The 18734-nt window shown below is 39.1% G+C and overlaps 1 protein-coding gene and 1 pseudogene across 1 annotated transcript; both read left to right on the top strand.

The window, feature by feature from the left end:
• Positions 1–5003: 5003 nt before the first annotated feature.
• On the top strand, positions 5004–8797 carry LOC133979706 (arrestin domain-containing protein 3-like). Its single transcript, XM_062418278.1, has 6 exons — positions 5004–5256; positions 5393–5453; positions 5538–5685; positions 5767–5863; positions 7803–8059; positions 8531–8797. The coding sequence occupies exons 1-6, from the start codon at positions 5004–5006 to the stop codon at positions 8795–8797; spliced, it is 1083 nt and encodes a 360-aa protein (XP_062274262.1).
• Positions 8798–10292: 1495 nt separating this feature from the next.
• LOC133979325 (arrestin domain-containing protein 3-like) lies at positions 10293–12437 on the top strand (annotated as a pseudogene).
• The last annotated feature ends 6297 nt before the right edge of the window (positions 12438–18734 follow it).

The raw sequence follows: 18734 nt of genomic DNA, 5'->3' as shown, positions 1-18734 counted from the left end.
GCGCACCATTCAGTAGTATCTGCAAGCCAAATTGCCCATTTTTCCCTAGGATGGTGAAGCCATGACCCACGCTACTCTGCCTCTAATTGGCTAGTACACGCTGTCAATCTAATCAGTAAACTGATGAGCCAATCGGAGGCAGGGAAGGGCGGGCCATGCCGAGGTAAATATTGCTAACCGAGGAATTTACTTTTACAAGTTTACTTTAAATGATTTGCCTTTAGGATATGCAATGAACCGGTAAGTTTAGGTAGATTGCTAGTTTGGGTAACTTCTGAAACATTGGACACAGAGAACAGTGCAACACAAATAATACAACATGTTGCCAGTGAGATGCAGAGCAACATGTCAGTAGCATTAGTGCATCATCCTTAAATTATCATCATCCTTTAAGTCACAAAGCTGTCATGACAGTTTCTATTAAAGCATCAATTCATGAAGAAAGCACTTTTGAGTTTATCTGATTGATTTTGATGTGTGGAAGAGAATGATATGTGTTTTTTTTTTAATCTAAGGTAAAATATTAACAAGGATGCATTGTCAAATTCAGATCTGAAGTATTTTATTTAAATAAATATTCAAAAGATAACTGAAACACCTCATTTATAATTTGCATTCATGCAGGCTGCCTGTGTGACCATTAATACCTACAAACTGCTCCTGATCCAGTCATGTTAATTTTATAATAGTGGCACATCTGGCCGACACTATCTGTTGCTAATCAGCTGTTCAAAGAGACAGTTTACAAAAGAAACTACTGACTTGCCAAGGGAGAGAATAGGTGTAATTCCTTATTCCTTAGTCCATCCACAGTGTAGATGGACTAATAGTTCACTCACAATGCATTGTTGTCTCTCACTAGTCTGTGGGCCAGTATTGGTTTAGTCATTTCATAATCCTTCCTCCCTGAGATCAAGCAGCAGAAATGATGTGACGATGAGCAAATACTACTGACAGATTTTTGGGTAAACTAAATAGAGTCTTACATGTCACTGTTTCTAAAACAGGGCGTTTTTCTGGTCTGCGTTAAAAAAGGGCAAAAATTGAGAGTATACCCACTTCTCCAGGGACCATTACACCACTGATTGTAGCTGCCTAACTTGCTAAAAACCTCATGTGCGTATATTCCAGAGAAATAAGACAACAGTGATTGACTGATCAGTGCTATAGTCCAATTGAAAGGTCAATATTAACATATTGACATAAATAAATATGCAATTACATTCAACATGTAACTGTAATGTTTTTTTGTTTAAAAAAAAAAAAATCTCACACTGCTATAATAAGGCAGCCGGCATTTCCACCTGCCACACAAAGTGCCCTTATTTTTCACTGAGCACCTGCCCCCCAGAATGTCTGTGCACGCCACTGAAGGGGAATATACTATATAGCAACAAAATATGCAACATTGTTTCTAAAATAAGCTTTATAGCAAATAGCAGTGAGGAGAAGTTAATTTAGATCAATCAATAAATAAATCATTATTTTATGCTGCAACCTTATATTTAATGCTCTATCCTAGTCTAGTTTTTATTTTATTTCTCTCTCTTTCTATTTTTCTGTACTTTTTTGTTTTTAATTGTATGTTTTAATGTTTCCATGTTTTTACTATTATTGGGTTTTATTTTTATTTTTCAAATTGCATGTTTTTATGTTTTTTGTTTCCAATTCTTACTGTTAAATGTTAAATGCATTTAACTGTATAAATAAGCAGCCTTGCCTTCTCATCGGAGTGGTAATATTTTTCTATTTCTGTGATTTGTAGCTCAGATATTGTAGATATTGTAGATATTGTATTTGGAGCACCTTGGTAGCTGAGTGGTTAAGATGCAAGCCACATAAAGGCAGCGTCCCTGGGTTCGATTCCTGCAAGGGACCTTTGTTGCAGGGCATTCCCCTCTCTCCCTGTTTCCTGTCGGCCTCTATGCCATCCGCTGTTGAATAAAGACAAAAAAGCCCAACAATACAGGAGTCAAAAAAACAAACAGATGTCATCAATTCGATGATAATCTAATTGCACCTCCTGGTCTACATATTTCTGTTTGTGTGATATTTTCTGTATGATATAATTTGAAATTAATGTATTATATTTGTATTAGCAGACAGATACTCAATGACGCAAACGTACAACAAATATATCCTCTGCATTAAACATTGACCTTTTTAAAAAAAAAACATGTCTCTCACAAGTCCTTTTAATGTAAGTGTAATACTAAATTGCTGGAGAACTCCTTAAAGTATATATAGTTGTGATTTCACTTGATTAAATGATGATGATGATGACGACGATCATAATGTACATCTCAAACAATCTTAAGCATCACCAGCATATCTCTCACCAACTTGAATAAAAAACATTTTATTTTTTAGAATTAACAAAAACTCCTTTAACGAAAAAGAAAATAATTGTCTTTCTCTTAAGTGGGCTCTTTTCTCAGCAGGTGATAATTAGCATGATGACAGTGAGACACTTAACTTGCACATTTATCATGGAATGAATAACTGGACCAAAGATATAGAATCAGTTCTGTGAGGTAAATATGGTTTTGTTGCTATGTGAACACACTAGGTCCATTCCTAAGATGAAAAGATGTGTTATGTGACTGAATGTACAAAACAAGTGAAAATGATTTCACTCAACCAAAAACTGGGGGTGTAGGGATGAAGTTAAAATCCAAAGCACTTTGATTTAGACTTTGGAACTTTTCCCCCTGTAATTCAATTGGACAAGTTAAATGACATACAAAGAAAATATTGAATTGAATTGAGTTTATGAACACATTTTTGAATGTTGCCATTATGGTCCATTACATTTCACTTATTTATTTTTTCTTGAAGTCTTCTGTGGCCTCAAAAATACACCCCAATCATCATACAACATGTTTTTGACGTGTCTTATATTTTAGTACTTTATCCAGTTTTGTGTGTATTCCTCTATTCCACACCAACAAAGATAAAATGAAGAGCAGTTAAAAGTCAGCATTCAGCTTCAATCGGTAATTTTAAAAAACAAAAGCCAAGCCAGAAATCTGACCTGAATTTCAACAGTCATATTAACCATATTATCAGCCATATTAATTACAATCTATCACCTGAAAAATATATCAAGAATGGAAGGATTTGAAAAAACTTGTCTGTGCGTATATCTTCAGCAGACTTGACTACTGTAACAGTGTCTTTACAGGTCTCTCTAAAAAAGTCTAACAGACAGCTAGTTCAGAATGCTGACTAAGACCAAGAAAATGGATCATATCACACCAATTCTTTACACTGGCTTTCTGTGTGTCAAGGAATAAACTTTAAAAAACTACTGTTGGTTTTCTATGTCCAGACTTCTCAGCTTGTCTGGGACGGTTCTGCTTTCTGTCCCCAGAGTCAAACCTAAACATGGAGATGCAGCATTCAGTTTTTATGCTCCTCATATCTGGAACAAACCAGGGGGTTAATATCTTACACTGCCCTGTAACTTTTTTATTCTCCTGCTTTATCTTTCTTATTCTATATTTGCTTAATTCCATTTCCAATTTAAACATTTTAAGCATATTTAAATGTCTTTTTTATTTTGCCATTTATTGGTTTTATATTCCATCTTGATGCATTTTATGTTTCGTGTACAGTAAAGCACTTGCCTTGTTGTTGAAATGTGCTATACAAATAAATGTGCCTTGCCTTGCCTTTACATAGCAGAAAGGTAGGTTCATATATTATGAACAGTTACATAAAACAAATTTCCAACCCCATATACACATCTGGTAAATATAATGCAGGTAAAACCAATTTATTGCACTTCCTCTTAATAAAATAGGGATTGGTCGTTAATAGGTAAAAGTCTCCCACATGTCTTCCTTTCACCCTGATACCAGTTCATAATTGACACAATTCACAATTAATAAATTAAATGATACACTGAATAAAATGAACAGGGCAAAAGAAAGAAATCCCTTAAACCAACATCCGTGTGAATATTAAATACATGTGCCACATCCTTGCTTTTGCCATAAACAGAATTCATATAAAACAGCACCTGAGTAAATAAGTGTTTGATGTAGATGATTGGACATCCTTCATTAGAAATATGTTGAAGGTCACGTGACAACCATTGAAACGTTTGCCACCACCAAAGAGACAATAGGACTGAATTGAAATTTGTTTGTGGTGCTCAAAATACAAATAACGACTGTTTTGAAAAAAGAATCAGCAGCCGGGTTTTTGTGTGAGACAATTCACAGACCTTATAATTTTTTTTTAATTAAGTGTTCAATTAAGTGAAGGTAGTGGATTATCCACAGTAGCTAATGATGATATTGCTTGTATAGAGACAATACAGAGACAGATAAATACTGACCTTTTGAAAGATTAAACTTGCTGCTCTGAAAGCTACTCATTATTTCCATTACCCCCCCTGTTCATACTCAAAAATGTCCATCATGTCAAAGCAGGTGCAATGTGCAGTAAATGGAAATTTTGACATGACCGGAAAATATGTCACATGACACATATTGAGAAAGCGGAGCATGTGACAGTCATAAACCCAGATTACACACACAGATATTGCTCCCCGCCCATTGACATAGTTGGCACAGAGCTTGTTCATTATCAGCAGCACTGTGATGCTTTGCTGTGATTATGACATTGTTAGTATGTTTTTACATATCTACCGTCCATATTGGATACCTGGTATGGTCAGTGGATCATGTTCTGGTGTCAGACATGTTCCGGTTTTTGGCAGGGCATCAGATGCCTAAATCATATTCTGTTTAGGTTACCTATCCAATCCAATTGCAATTTAAGCTATTGTGTTTCCCTTTTTGGTAAACTACTGTGAGTTTCCCACTATGTGCGCATGTGTGTCTCATAGTTGTGAGCAAAAACAGGTTTAACAACATGCTTCAGATCAGGTATAAACTGGGTGCTCAGTAGATGCACAGACTTTACAAGACTTGGGTTTCAACTTGGTTTAACAAGAGATTTTTATTTTCGACTCCGTACTTCTTTGTTGGAAGATGACCATCAAAAATGTCTCAATTGAATATGATGCCATCAACAGCAAAAACATCTTCACAAATGGAGATACCATTAATGGAAGAATCATCGTTGAGGTTTCTAAACAAACTGAAATCAAATCGCTGATTTTCATTGCACAAGGAGCAGCTCGGGTTTGCTGGTCTGAACATTACGGGCAATATCAGCATTACGTCTACTGGTCTAAGGAGAAATATTATGACGTCAAACATCATATATTGAGAAAAGCTGATGGTAATGTATAAAGTTAATAGATTAATTTATTTGTGAAACATTGTAACTAATGCAATGACTTTTGGTTAATGAGCCATTATCAATATAATATACTGATACTGAAGACTTAATTTAATAATTAATAACCCTTCCCCAGGCACAGAAGTCCTTGGTAAAGGAAGACATGTATTTCCTTTTTCTTTCGACATTCCTGACAGGTACTTTTTCTTTCATGTTTTATTTTAATCTTTGTTTTACTTCACATCAGGTTGTTTATTTATTTATTCATTTGTACTTAACAGAAAATTACCATCATCGTTCAAGTCCTGCATAGGCAAGGTTGTTCATAAGCTGAAGGCAGAGCTCAAACAATCAGGGAAGTTCACAGAAAAAGCTAAAGTCCATTTCACATTTGTGTCCAAAGCAGATATGGACATTCCCGGACTTATGGTAATAAATCATCAATGTTAAAATATAAACATTTGAAATCATGGAATGAAATGCAGAAGAGACAATTATCTATTCTTTTAGGAACCTCAGTATGCTTGCAAGGATAAAACTCTCCAAGTTTTTGGCTCAGGAACTGTTGCAATGGATGTTCGTACAAAGCGGATGGGATATGAGCAAGGTAATTATTTAATCTGGTAATGTTGTTTCTTACTTTCCCTCAAAAATGATATGTAATATGAAACTGTTATGCAAAATGCAACCATGTAATCAGGTAATGGAAGACCATTTTTCATTTAACACTGTTGATTAGTGTCGCTCATAAGCGAATTGTGATAATATGATGACATTACAATAGCTGTTCTTCCTCAAGCTGCTTCTTTCATGTGTGGACGTAATCTGACTCTGCGGGCAACAGGGCAGGGTGTAAGGTATGGGGGAGGGCCAGTAGGTGTCCAACAAAAAATGTTTGTCCAGTGTCCCATGATCTAGGCATGGGAAGAATGTGGTTGTACCTGCTAGCTCAGATCACTGGGATATAACAATCAACTCCATAAGGTTAGCATCTGTATACAACTCAATAAGCAGAAGGAAGTTTAATAAATCCACATCCTGTTATTATATCTCCCCATTTCTAACCTACATTGAAGTAGAAGTACATTGAAGTCCGTGAAGTTTTATTCTGTCCTCCCATTTATGATTTTAATGTTTGTAGCTGTACAATGTAAAGATTGTAGCTGAATTTGGTCAGATTTTTCTGACAGTATAGTCTATTTATTTATTCGCGTGTTACATAATAAACAGGTGAACCTTGGGCTGGGTCACATGATTATGTGTTCACCATAGATAAAGGCAGATACTTCTGTTGTTTCACAATGAATGATCCCCATTGACTTAGTTCTCTATTAAATAGCTGAACTATCCTGTTATCAAACTGGACTTTACATTTTTGCACTTGTCAAGTTTTACATCCCATTTAAGAGTAACTGGCCATGCTTGTAATTATTGTTTAATGCTGTTATGTCACAAGTTAATTATTTTGTTATCTCAAGATTACAAGATATGAGATAATCAACCTGTTATCATAGGAACACAAAAGTTGAATTTCTCTTATATTTATGATGGTAAGGCTTATAAAAGTTGAACAATGCCATACCAGCATGCATATGGTGTCTTCACAAACTGTAGCAACTGACTCAAGCTGAAAATGTCAGATCAAGGAATGCATTGTTATTAACAGCACCTTTATTAATGACACCTGTGTGGCTACAAACAGCTGAATGGCGGGTTGGTTAACTCCTGTAATAAGAACCACACTGACAGATTTGAACCCAAAACACCCTTAAGAGCCACCTGAAAACGTCTTGTGCTTGATGTAAATAGTTGAGCTGTCAATGGAGAAGACAGGAATGAACAAATGAGCTCCACCCAAGATATATCCCATGTTCAATTATCTCATTGTTTTGAGAAATCGACATTTCTTTTTCCTGAGACTAGGTCATAATATTGAGATAACAGAATTTTAGAAAAAAATATTGAAAGTATGGCAGTTCTTGGCTTCAATACCATTTCTTATAATGTTATTTATATTATAATTATATGTGTTGCTTTCTCCATAATACAGTCAATACTTAATTTCAAATCTTCAAATCCCATTTGACAACTTTTACAATTCTATATTTCCATGTCATGTTTGTGGGAACCAATGTCCAGACACATTCTTTGTATGCTTGCATACTTGGCTAATAAAACAAATCCTGACTTTGATTCTGATATTTCTCAGTGCATCTGGTTTTAATCACAGAGAAGATGTGCAAATTCACTAAGAAGTTGTTTTTTCCAGAGCAATTAAACAGCAGTTGAAAATGTAGAAGTGTACTCAACAGTGTGTCAGATCACTGTGGTGTCACGGTTGGGTGTAGCCAGATACTGCTTTTGGTCTCATATTAAGTTACTCAGTAATGTCTCTCCTTTGTGTCTTTGGTAACAATTTAGCATTGTCTTATGTTGCCTTGACGACTGCTCAAGCTCTCAGCTGTATATATGAACAATATTAACTGCCATGAAATACAGATGTGGTGGTTTAGAAGTTGACCAAGTTTGTTTTCTCGATCTTGTAGGTGAGGCTCTTCAAGTCACAGCAGAAATCGAAAACCAATCAAGTCGTTCTGTGAAGCCCAAATTCATTCTGTATGAGAAGAAGAGTTACTTTGCCCAGGGTCGCAGAAAAGTGTGTACACATGAGATCCTGAAAGAGAAAATTGAAGCTGTTGCTTCTGGTGGCAATGAAACTGTGACCAAGGTGATCACCATCCCCAGAGAACTACCTCCCTCCATCTTGAACTGCTCCATCATCAAGCTGGAGTACAGGCTGAAGGTAAACTGCACTATATAGTGAAAGGATTTTCTTCTTCTGAGCCATTCTTCTGTTGTTATGCTCAATTACTGAATTGTTAGAACAACTACTGTTAGCTAGCAGCTATTGAAGCTTGTAGGATTTTTTCATTCTTCCTGTTTTCGTTGTCTGAATGGTTGTTGTTATCTTATTTTTACTTTCAGTGAGTGAAAGTAGTTTCATTTTTCAGTTACTGGTGACATGTAAATTAAATAGACACTTTTGACTCATAAAAAAAGTCGATCACATAAACATAATCAACACAGGTGAAAATGAATGAACTCAACAAATGCAGGACAGAGAAATCCTAAACCAAAGGGGACCTCTAGTGACAAAGGCAAGTAATTGAAAAAACAGAAGCCTCACTGATTTGAAATAGATTGATAGGAGAAAAATATTCAGTTATGGATATCAACATTTCCATCTCATAAAGAAAAACACTTTTTTTCACAGATTTATCTGGATATCAAATGTGCTAAAAACCCAGAGATCAAACTCCCTATAGTTGTCCTACCTTCCTTTGAGGACCCTGATATGAAGAAACCACCTGCCTCTGCTTCCTTTGGATTTGAAGCATTTGAAAACCCAAACCAACCCACCTGGAGCATCACACCACAACAACAAGCAGCACCCCAACATATGGATCCCCCTCCTCCTTATGGAGCACATGCAATGTACCCCTCCTCTACTTATCCTGACAAATATGAAAGTGCAATGTAAATACCAGTTTTCAGTCCACATCTTCTATCACTGAACATTACAGCCACCACATCAGTGCTGCATCCTGGCAGCAAGAGCTACAAGTATGAGCATGGAAACCCACGAATGTGTAAATATTGTGTATTTTGTGTATGTGTGTTAATTTTGTTCATGAAAAATATTTTTTTGTCATTGTAAATAATAGCAAGATACACTTCTTATAGTGCTTTATATGAATTATGATATAAATATTGACATGTATTGTTTACATTGTGAAAAATAAATTAATAAACCAACAGTGAAATTCAAAATCAAAAATTCAATCAAAATTCAAATCAAAAATATTATGAAATATTATTTATTCAATCTCATTTCAATATAAACGTTCATTTTTGTCATTTTGGTCATTTTTAAAAATGTTTAAATGTCCTTTAAAAAATAAAAAAATTAAAATTCATAATGGCATTTCCCCAAGAGACGCATTTATTTCATGTCAGTTTTCATGTGAGTTGTCATGTTACCACTAACAACCCTCTCACCTTTTTAGCCTCTCTCTGCTCTCTTAGCAAGCATCTACCAAATGTAGCTATCCCCTGTTGGTGAGATCAAATACAATGTCAAAAGTAATTCGGAATCAACCAAATAAAGACTATTGCTGTAAATACACACAGTACAAAGACACAGTAACTAACACTCCTTTTATTTATCTTAACAAGGCTGCACATGCCTAAGCTGGGTTGCGGTCATTCAATACAAAAGTGGAAAGTCAGTGTTAATGGTAAATCTGTATACAGAAGCCAACAAGTGGTCTATACCAATACTATATACTGATTTTTTTATTTGGCATATCAAGGCTACCATTCTATAATTTCACCTCATCCTCTTCTGTGATCTTTCATTGGTCACAGTAGACACAGGACAGGCATCAGTTAAGTATGATGTCAGTCAGTCTATCCAACAGCTTTAACCTTTGACTGTAATAAATTACCTCATGTTTCTCTCTGTACTTTATAATTTGTAACTAACATAAAATACTCTCAGTGAGAAATGACATAAAGATACAGATAAAGATAAAGATTTAACTTAACTTTGTAAACATGATGTTATACAGTACATAGATACATTATTACACAATGATGTACTGTGGATTTAACTATTTTCAATTGTATTTATTGAGGAATACCAATAAATGTACACATATGGTACACTATTCTTTTGTTATCATCTTTGTCTTTTGCACCCATAGTCTCAATTTATTTAGTATAATTTAGCCTGCAAAGCTGCTGGCTAGGGTTACCTATGTGAAAGTGACACCTTGTGGTGTGATCACATGACCATGTGTGACACAGATACAGGTGATGGAGAAGTCTGCTGCTTTAGTGCCAGCCTTGCCTGCATCCCTGCTCTTCAGCAACAGGGTCCCACTTCTATACTTCATTTCATGGAGTGAGTTAAACTTGCTTCCAGCAAATTTATAGGATTTCTTTTGCACAAAAGATGAATCACCCTCAGGAGTCTTAGCATGACTGTAAAGCATCTGTCATTGGAGTACAACAAATTGAATGAACAAGGAACCTTCACTTCTGGGGACACCCTTTGTGGACGAGTGATAGTTGTGACCAGCAAGGAAACCAAAGTACAGAAGTTTTTAGTCAAAGCCAAAGGGAAAGCCAAGGTCGCATGGACTGTTCAAGATGGACAAGCAAAAGTAGTCCACAGAAACAAGAAGAAATATTTTTATTTTGAGCATATTATTCTTCAGGATAATAACAAAGGAGATGGTTTGTATGATTTCTTACTTGTGCCAAAAGTAAATAGTTTGAAGCTTTTGTCTGTTGGACAGTGTTTTAAAATTGATGAATATTTTACAATCTGGAAAAAGTGATGCAAATTTAACACAATGTCTCTTTTTCAGGTTCAGAAATAATTCGGCCTGGGAGAAATGTATATCCTTTCGCCTTTGTGATTCCAAATGTGTATGTGTTCTTCTCTAGCCTTGCTATTTATGGAATTTATATTTAATGTTAACACTCTCTTACCAGCTGGTGAAATAAACTACCTCTCCTCATTTATTTGGATCATTTCCTTTCAGAGCTATGCCTTCATATTATGTTGGAAAATGGGGAAAGGTTACATATAGTTTGCGAGCACACCTGACTCAGTCAATCTGGCTTGTCCACAAAACCAAAACTGAGTTCCCTTTTCTAACCAAGTCTGAGTTCCCCTTTGCCTCCAAGTCTGAAATTATTATCCTTGGACTTAAGGTATGGAACTGACCTTCTCTTGAACTTGAAATGATTTATTTTCTTTTAAATTTCTTTTAGTTTCCACTTGTGTGCCAATTAAGTTTGTAAAGGCTAACCTCAGTCAATAGTAGCAAACTATAATAATAATAATTGACAATGCAGTTAATGCCAGCTAAAACTGTTATTTAGAGGTTTCACTTCCTGAGATTCGTTTCTCTGTAGGAGCAACAATATGCAACCAGCATTTCATTTTTGGGCTCTGGAAAGGTTACTATGAATGTTATATCAGAAAAAATGGGACTAAAGCAAGGTAAACAGATTTCATTGAGAATGATATGATATCTTTTTCTAACCGATCCTAACTGAAATGGCATTTTTCTCTCTTATATCTAAATAGGTGAGGCAATGGGAGTCTCTGTAGAAGTACTCAACAACTCAGCTTGCACAGTAACACCCAAATTCTACCTGTGTCAGAAGCAGACTTTTGTTGCTCAGTCCAAGAGGACCATACATACAAATGACATCCTCTTTGGAACAGGAGAGGCTGTTTCAGCTGAGACCAGTCAGACTATAACCACTGTTCTGAGTATCCCGCCACAGCTCCCTCCTACCTTCTTTAACTCCTCCATGATGAAACTTGAGTACAGACTCAAGGTACTTATGCTGTATGTGTTCAAAAATATAATGGGATTCATGCACCATTAATACTATTTCACACCAAACTTCATCACTGAAGCAAGCAGAGAGTAGTAGAGTAGAGTAGTTGCAAAAACATTTCTATGCAAGAGGTTTTGTTAAGATCATAAGAAGTGTGCATAAAGACAACAGCACCACACAGTGGCTGTATGGCAGCAAGAGACAGGGAGAGAGAAGAAGGAGGAAGGGTTAAGGGGGACAGCCCTCATGGCTTGTCCGCCTCCACACACTAACAAATGTACATGTAGGAAGAAGTGTCATATTTCAGCCCAACCTGTTCTGTCAAGCCATTTTCTCAAAAAGGTTTAGGACAGTGTTGTCAGTAAACACTGGTGTTGGTGGTCACAGAAAGAAAGAGAAAGGTTTTCATACTACACAATAAAAATTGAGAAAGAAGGATGAAATCTGTAAATGTAGTGTAGATTTTTATAAAATACATCTGGATTTAATTAGTTCAAGTAAGTATTTGCATTTTCTCTGATGTATTTGGTATCCACAAGCTACAAACTGTACTATTTTTTAACTTGTGTTTCTTTGATTGCAGGTCATTCTTGATGTCCCTCTGGCAAGAGACCCAGAGATCAAACTCCCTCTGGTCATTCTGTTGGGTTCACCACAACCACATCAACAAAAACCAGAGATCCATCTGGTTTAGAAAGCTAAAACGATGCCCTAGATCAAGAGACAGCATGTTGTATGACAAGGAGCGACATAACTAACAAGAGCAAAGTGTGTCCAGTCACTATAGATGCATTTAAATAAGTGGATGTTTCTTAGGAAGGTTCAAACTACCCCAAGTGTGAATGTGCTGGCTGTATGTTCTTATGTCCACCAGATGGGGATGTGAACCACAGAGTAGCCTACCAGTAATGGTTGACTAATTAAAAGAGTATTAAATGACGTTTCAGATATACTCCTCTTAAATCAATGACAAGAGAAACTCCATATAGTCTGGTTTTATGTCAGCTCTACGTGTCCTCCATATGTTGATAAGCTATTGTTTGAAATCTCCAAAATACATCAAATTTCAGTGGCCTTAAACAGCATTTGCAGAATTATCCAAGTATACCCAAGTTTTTTGTAAAAGTAATTTAAATGAGGGTCCAAAAACTCAATTTTATTTTTATTTTTTAACTATGTTGTGCTTCAGTGCTTTTAAACTCACACTATTATGGAGTAAGCTGGATTTAGATTTTGGGGGTGAACTAGTCCTTTTATAGGATATCTTGTCAGGGAAGAGAAAGAGAGAGGAGTTTTCTGTATGAGAAACTAGACAATTTAAACAGATAAAACAGTTTTGCATTTAATATAATCAGTTTTACATCAGTCATCTCCTCTTAACGACTGTGGGGAATGGACATTCACACAGCACAGCAGAGAGACAAACAACACATCAGTACAAGCTGAGAATAAGATGTTAGGGGTTTCTCACGCTCATCCTTGTTCATGGACTCATTTTGCAACAGAAGGAAGTATTGAACAAAGGCACATTCATGATTCTAGCAGTACATGTGTTACCCAACCGGCGGTTTTTAAGTGAAACCAGGCCCATGTTCTTGACAGAGACTCAGGGATCTTTCCCTGCCCAGGGACGGGAAACATGTTGAGAGCTGAGCAATCTATGGTTGGGATCCATCCTGGAAACATTAGATCTGGCTATTGTGACACCGCATACAACACACCCACCTACCCGGAGAGAGAGACAGAAAGAGAGAAAACAGTGTTGGGTTCTGACTCAGCACAAGCAGGCCTCACGATTTCATTTTCAATCCACATAACAGAGAAGAAAACTGACAATGTGCTACTCTCAACGTCATCAATAATACAGAACAAGAACCAACGCAGGCTTTGGATTCCACTTCTATGGTGTTCATGTCCCCTGCACTGCTATTGAGGGAAATGAATACAATTAATTCATATTTCAGTTCACATCTGCTGTAACTAACTTGTCATCATGTGTCACTTGTTTGAAAACACATTCAAATATGTCCAAAAGCTTTTAAATTGCTTGTCACATTTAGATTATTGTAAGTTACTGTGATAACTTTGACAGTATAATGACAACATGGATGGAGTAAGATGGACAGCCATTAAAATAACTTAGTAGACGTTGGAAAAATGTAAATAAAAGGCTCTAAATGTATGATTGGATAGAACAGAATATGGTTTTATGCAGCAGTGTACATGCAACTGATTTAACTAATCCTTGCCTCCCACACCTGCATGAAGATGGAGCAGCAGTGTGGTTCATGTTCTTCAATAAAAAAGAAAAGAAAGTATCAGTGTTGTTTGGTATGATGGCAATGGACAGTGTGACGGATTCCTTTGATTCCTGAATCCTACATCTGCGTGAAGACACCTCCAGAGCAGTAGTGTGGTTCATTTTTTGGCTGCAGCCGTGGGTCTTGGCTGTGCTGTAGCAGAGCCTGCCTGGTAACCAGTCTGGCTCCATGGACAGTGTGCAGGCTGTCAGCCAGCCAGCTCGCTACACACACACACACACACACACACACACACACACACACACACACACACACACACACACACACACACACACACACACACACACCACAGCCTTGCCTAGTTTTGGAGAAAGGGGTTGGGAGGTGTGGCCTCTGGCACCTCCCACCTTCGTAGCCAGAGCGAGTACCATGACAACCATGCGGGCCTGCTGGCGACTCCCTGTCTTCATCGGCCACGGTTGCCATGGTAACTCCCCATGGGGCTCCCGCAGATCAGCGGGATGGGCGTCCAGTTGACTAACCCTCTCCCAGCTGGGGAACGGCTGAGGGAGAGCAGGAGAGCGGAGTGAGGGGAAGGGAGGGTGTGTATGTGTGTAGTATGTGTATGTGTAGGATGGCACAGCAGAGCCTGAGGATTGAGAGAGAGAAAAACAGTGTGCTAAAGAAGGAGAGAGAGAAGAAACCTCAGACGAAAGATAGGAGACAGTTAATCTGACCTGCTGAAGTGACCTATCTTGCCTACTTACAACATTTGCCCTGCTGGCCTGGGTGGGCAGAAAAGCTTTCATTAAAATACACATTACGGTTGACGCTGAGGTAAAAATATTCCTAAATGTAATTGTCCTCCTTTCCTCAGATAGCAGGAGCAGCTTTACTCCAACACACCCTAATCTAACTATGTGTAGATGTTTACATTATTCAAATGAATGTCAAGACCTTGTTGATCAGTCATAAAATATTCTTCTTTCAAGAAGTGTGTATCTGTCATCTTTTTACAATTTTCAAATCATGTCAGTGACAAGTACCACTTTTTGGGTTTGGACCCAGTGTAATAGGGCCACAGATGGCTCTGTGTCTGTATTGCAGTTGGAGAAAAAAACAGCATCACTGGGTCCGTTGGCTGGAGCGTACTGAGGGGCTTTTTCTGCTCTCTAATTGCTCCAAGCTGTGTCCCCTTCAAGGCTCACAGACACAGTTTTTCATGTGTGTGAAGGAACAGGAGTGACTAAAGCTAAATATATTTCAAATCTGTGTAAATTCGTCATTCATGCGTTATAATCAAATTAAGAAAGAGATGAATCAATCAAGTACATCATAATGAAGTATTTATTTTGGAAAAGGAGAGAGATAAACTTTCCATAGTAAACATTTTCTGATCTGTTGTAAGTGCAGAAAAGTTTGATTTCTTCTTTTTCATATAAATCCTTATCATATTTTAAACGTATAAAAAGTGACACAAGGCAATTCTGTCAGTGTTACAGAGGGCAATTTGCCAAAACATTCTATACTAATTCAAATAATCTACAGTTTCTCAGTTTATTTTTCTCTAGTTATACGTGCAATAATACTTCTATCCTAAAACTAGCTCTACATAAAGTGTGTGACTATATTGTGCACTTGTAGTGGTAACCTTTGGAATTACAAATTGTTTTACTGTTTTAAAAAAATCCCTTGACAAGTTGTTTGATTACACAAAGGATATAAAAACAAAAACCAGTTCAACTTTATTTATGAAACTCAGAGAAACACCCTCCCCTGCATAGGTGGACATTGCATATCTTGCAGCCGAACACACTTTCATGTCGAAGTCCCTTGTTGGTGCAGTTCCTGCAGCGACGGGAGCGCTCTGACATGCGCTCCAGGCGGTGTCCATACTCTATGGGTGAGTCTGCGTGTCTCTTGCGTGCTGCCCGCTCCATGCCTCTTGCCCCTTGGTAGTCTCCAATCAACTGTTGTGCCAGGCGCACCCGGAAGTGGCGCTGGGTGAACTGCTTACCGTTGAAACCGGCTGGTGGCGTGCCCCCTCGGCTCTCTCTCAGGATGATGTAGGCGTTGACTATGCACAGGTTGACATAGAACCACAGGAAGTAGCGCCACCACTTCTTACATGGCCTGCCAACCTGATAGCATTCCCTCAGCTGGTCACACAGGTTGACACCCCTCATGTTCTCCTGGTACAGCAGCAAGGGCAGAGGTCGTGGCACACCGAAAGACAAACCTGAGCTGTCCATGCTGTCACTCTCACCCTCCCCGTCTGTCTCACGCTGTTGCCGTCCTGGACTGATTCCCACAATCCCCGGTGCAGAGTTGGTGGAAAGGCAGCTAACCACCTTAACATCCCGTGTCACCGTAGCAACCAGGTTGCCACGCTGGCACTGGTAGAACTCACCCTGGGAAAGCTTACCGACATTGCGGGGGCGGAGGACCTCTGGGTAACCTTTGCGCCCTGGCTGGGTTGGCCCGCAGGCGTACAGTCCGTCCCTCAAAAGCCTCTGGAGGAGGGGCACGGAGGTGAAGAAACTATCCATGAAGAGGTGGTGGTACTGACCTTCCAGGCCGCGCACCAGGGAGGTCACGACCCTGTAGCCCAGGGAGGCCACTGCTTCGTCCTCACTACAGTTGCCTACGTAGATCTTGGCCCGGTGGCAGTAGCCTGAACGTGAGTCACATAGCATCCACACTGTCAGCCCCTTCCTCAGGGGCTTGGAGGGCATGTACTGGGTGGGGGAGAAACGTCCCTTCATCACAATGGCACACTTGTCTATGGTCAAGCAGCGACTGGGCATGTACGCATCCCACATGGTGTTCTCCACCACATCAAGGAGAGGCCTGATTTTGAAAAGGCCGTCATATCCACGCTCTCCACGCACAGGCTCAGACTCACGGTCACACAGCTGGAGATACTGAGTGAGTTTTTCAAAGCGCCTGGCTGTCATTGTCTTTTTAAAGCCTGCATTGCCTATGAAAATGTCACTTGCCCAGTACATGCCGGTGTCTGGAAGCTGATTGATGCCCATAAGAATGTTCAGACCTACATAAGCTTTCATCTCCCTCACATCAGTGGGGTGCCAGTGGGGGTCTGATTTTCCACTCCTCCTTTGCCGATAGAGGGCGTAATTGTTTGTTTGTTCTACCATGTGTTCAAAAAGAGAATCTGGGAAGAGTATCCGGAAATAGTCACGGGTGTCAGCATCGTCCCCCAGCGAGTGCTGAGGGCCACTGACAGCAGAGAATGGTTCGATTGAAATTACCTGGTCAGGTTCACCCCAGAAGTCGGGAGAAGTGCAGTCCTCATCCAAGTCATCTTCAAAGCTGAAAAAACTCCTGCGCTCCTCCTCCTCCAAATCGGAGAAATCAATATCAGAATCGTTTGAGGTGGTATCAGAACAGTTAGTGGAGGTAGAATAATAACAGTCCTCTGCGTACTCTTCCTCATCGTGCTTGATCCCATTACTACCAGTGACCAAAATTATGTTGCAGCCTCCTCCTGCGAGGAAGCTGGCCGGGTCTGCAGTCTCCACCGCGGCTGCTGTGCTCGTGAATCCATTCTCCCCCTCGCCGTCCTCCTCCTCCTCCTCCTCCCGCACTTCGTCTTCCTCGTCCGAGTCTGGCTTTCTGTAAGGAATTTCAAACCACTTCACATCGGCTGAAAGATTTAGCGGAGAGTCTTGGCTGTCGCACACCGTGGTACTTTCTGTGTCCGCGCTAGTTTCCAAAATAGTAAAAAGCTCTCTCCCTTTTCTTGCCGTCGCCATGTCGGGGTATTAAAGTGCCCCTGCATGAGTCTTTTTATGTATATTTTTTCACCGTGGAAAAATAATCGCACAAACCGGTCATCCAAAATGAACTGACGTGCACTTAACGGCAGCCTCTTCGCGAAAACTTGCTGGTCGTGAACCTATGCGGCGTCTATAAGCTTGATTCTCATTGTTTCCGCTCCTGGCTTTTCTGGGCTTTGTAGCGCAGTGTGGCCGCAGACGTCAGAAGCTGCATGCATGTCCTGCTTTGTAGGGCGTTTTGCGACTGCAGCTGGTGGGGTTGCTAGTTCGCTAGGCTGGCAGATGGCCGCTTGCTGTTCTAATGCCCGCTGGCATTCACCACTGTCAATAAGCCGGATACCCATCTCAGAGGCCGCGGAGATATAGAAACCACTGCGTAAAATCAAAACATCAGAATCATATACTGTCAATCAACTGTCTAACCTGACAGTTGGCTGTATGGAAACTTTCTAATAGCCACTACACACAGCTCCCTAAACTGTAAATGCTCTCGTTTGGCCCCAAATCTTTGTTGTATTAAAGTTTATTAATGCTTTTATGTGTGCATCTATAATAAGGAAATGCGTAAAAACGCACACAACATGAATAAAATGCAATGATGGATGTTTCCACATCACACAGGACCCCTTATTCATCCGTTTGCTAAATAGACTACACACAGAACTCAGGCAGAGAAGCAGCTTGTTCATTCATAAACATGCTTCTTCCCTCTGACAGGTTCCTACATGAATCTGAAGCCCTATAGGCTATTGTGGAATTAGGGACCTCCCTCTATTTTATGAATGTGGGCAGATACTCTTGTGTTTCACTCCAGGACTGAGGTTGAAAAGATTTCCCCTGATGAGGTCAATTGATCCTTTGCAGGTTGTGTCACTGTTTCTAGGTTACAGCCTGATTATTATGGTCATTTTCTGTGTGAATGTTGAACAAATCCATCTCTACATTACCAGACACATGTAGCAGTAATACTCCTTTAACACTCGACAATTGACAA

Source organism: Scomber scombrus, chromosome 4 (assembly GCF_963691925.1).
Source record: "Scomber scombrus chromosome 4, fScoSco1.1, whole genome shotgun sequence".
NCBI classification, from domain to species: Eukaryota; Metazoa; Chordata; class Actinopteri; order Scombriformes; family Scombridae; genus Scomber; species Scomber scombrus.
The sequence above is the reverse complement of the archived record's forward strand: the minus strand, read 5'-3'. Positions and strand labels throughout refer to the sequence as shown.

Bases quoted from the DNA above. Each gene is read 5' to 3' on its own strand.
- LOC133979706 (XM_062418278.1), top strand. From the start codon at position 5,004: ATGACCATCAAAAATGTCTCAATTGAATATGATGCCATCAACAGCAAA. The intron at 5,257-5,392 runs GTAATGTATAAA...ACCCTTCCCCAG, and splicing joins TATATTGAGAAAAGCTGATG to GCACAGAAGTCCTTGGTAAA. The intron at 8,060-8,530 runs GTAAACTGCACT...TTTTTTTCACAG, and splicing joins AGCTGGAGTACAGGCTGAAG to ATTTATCTGGATATCAAATG.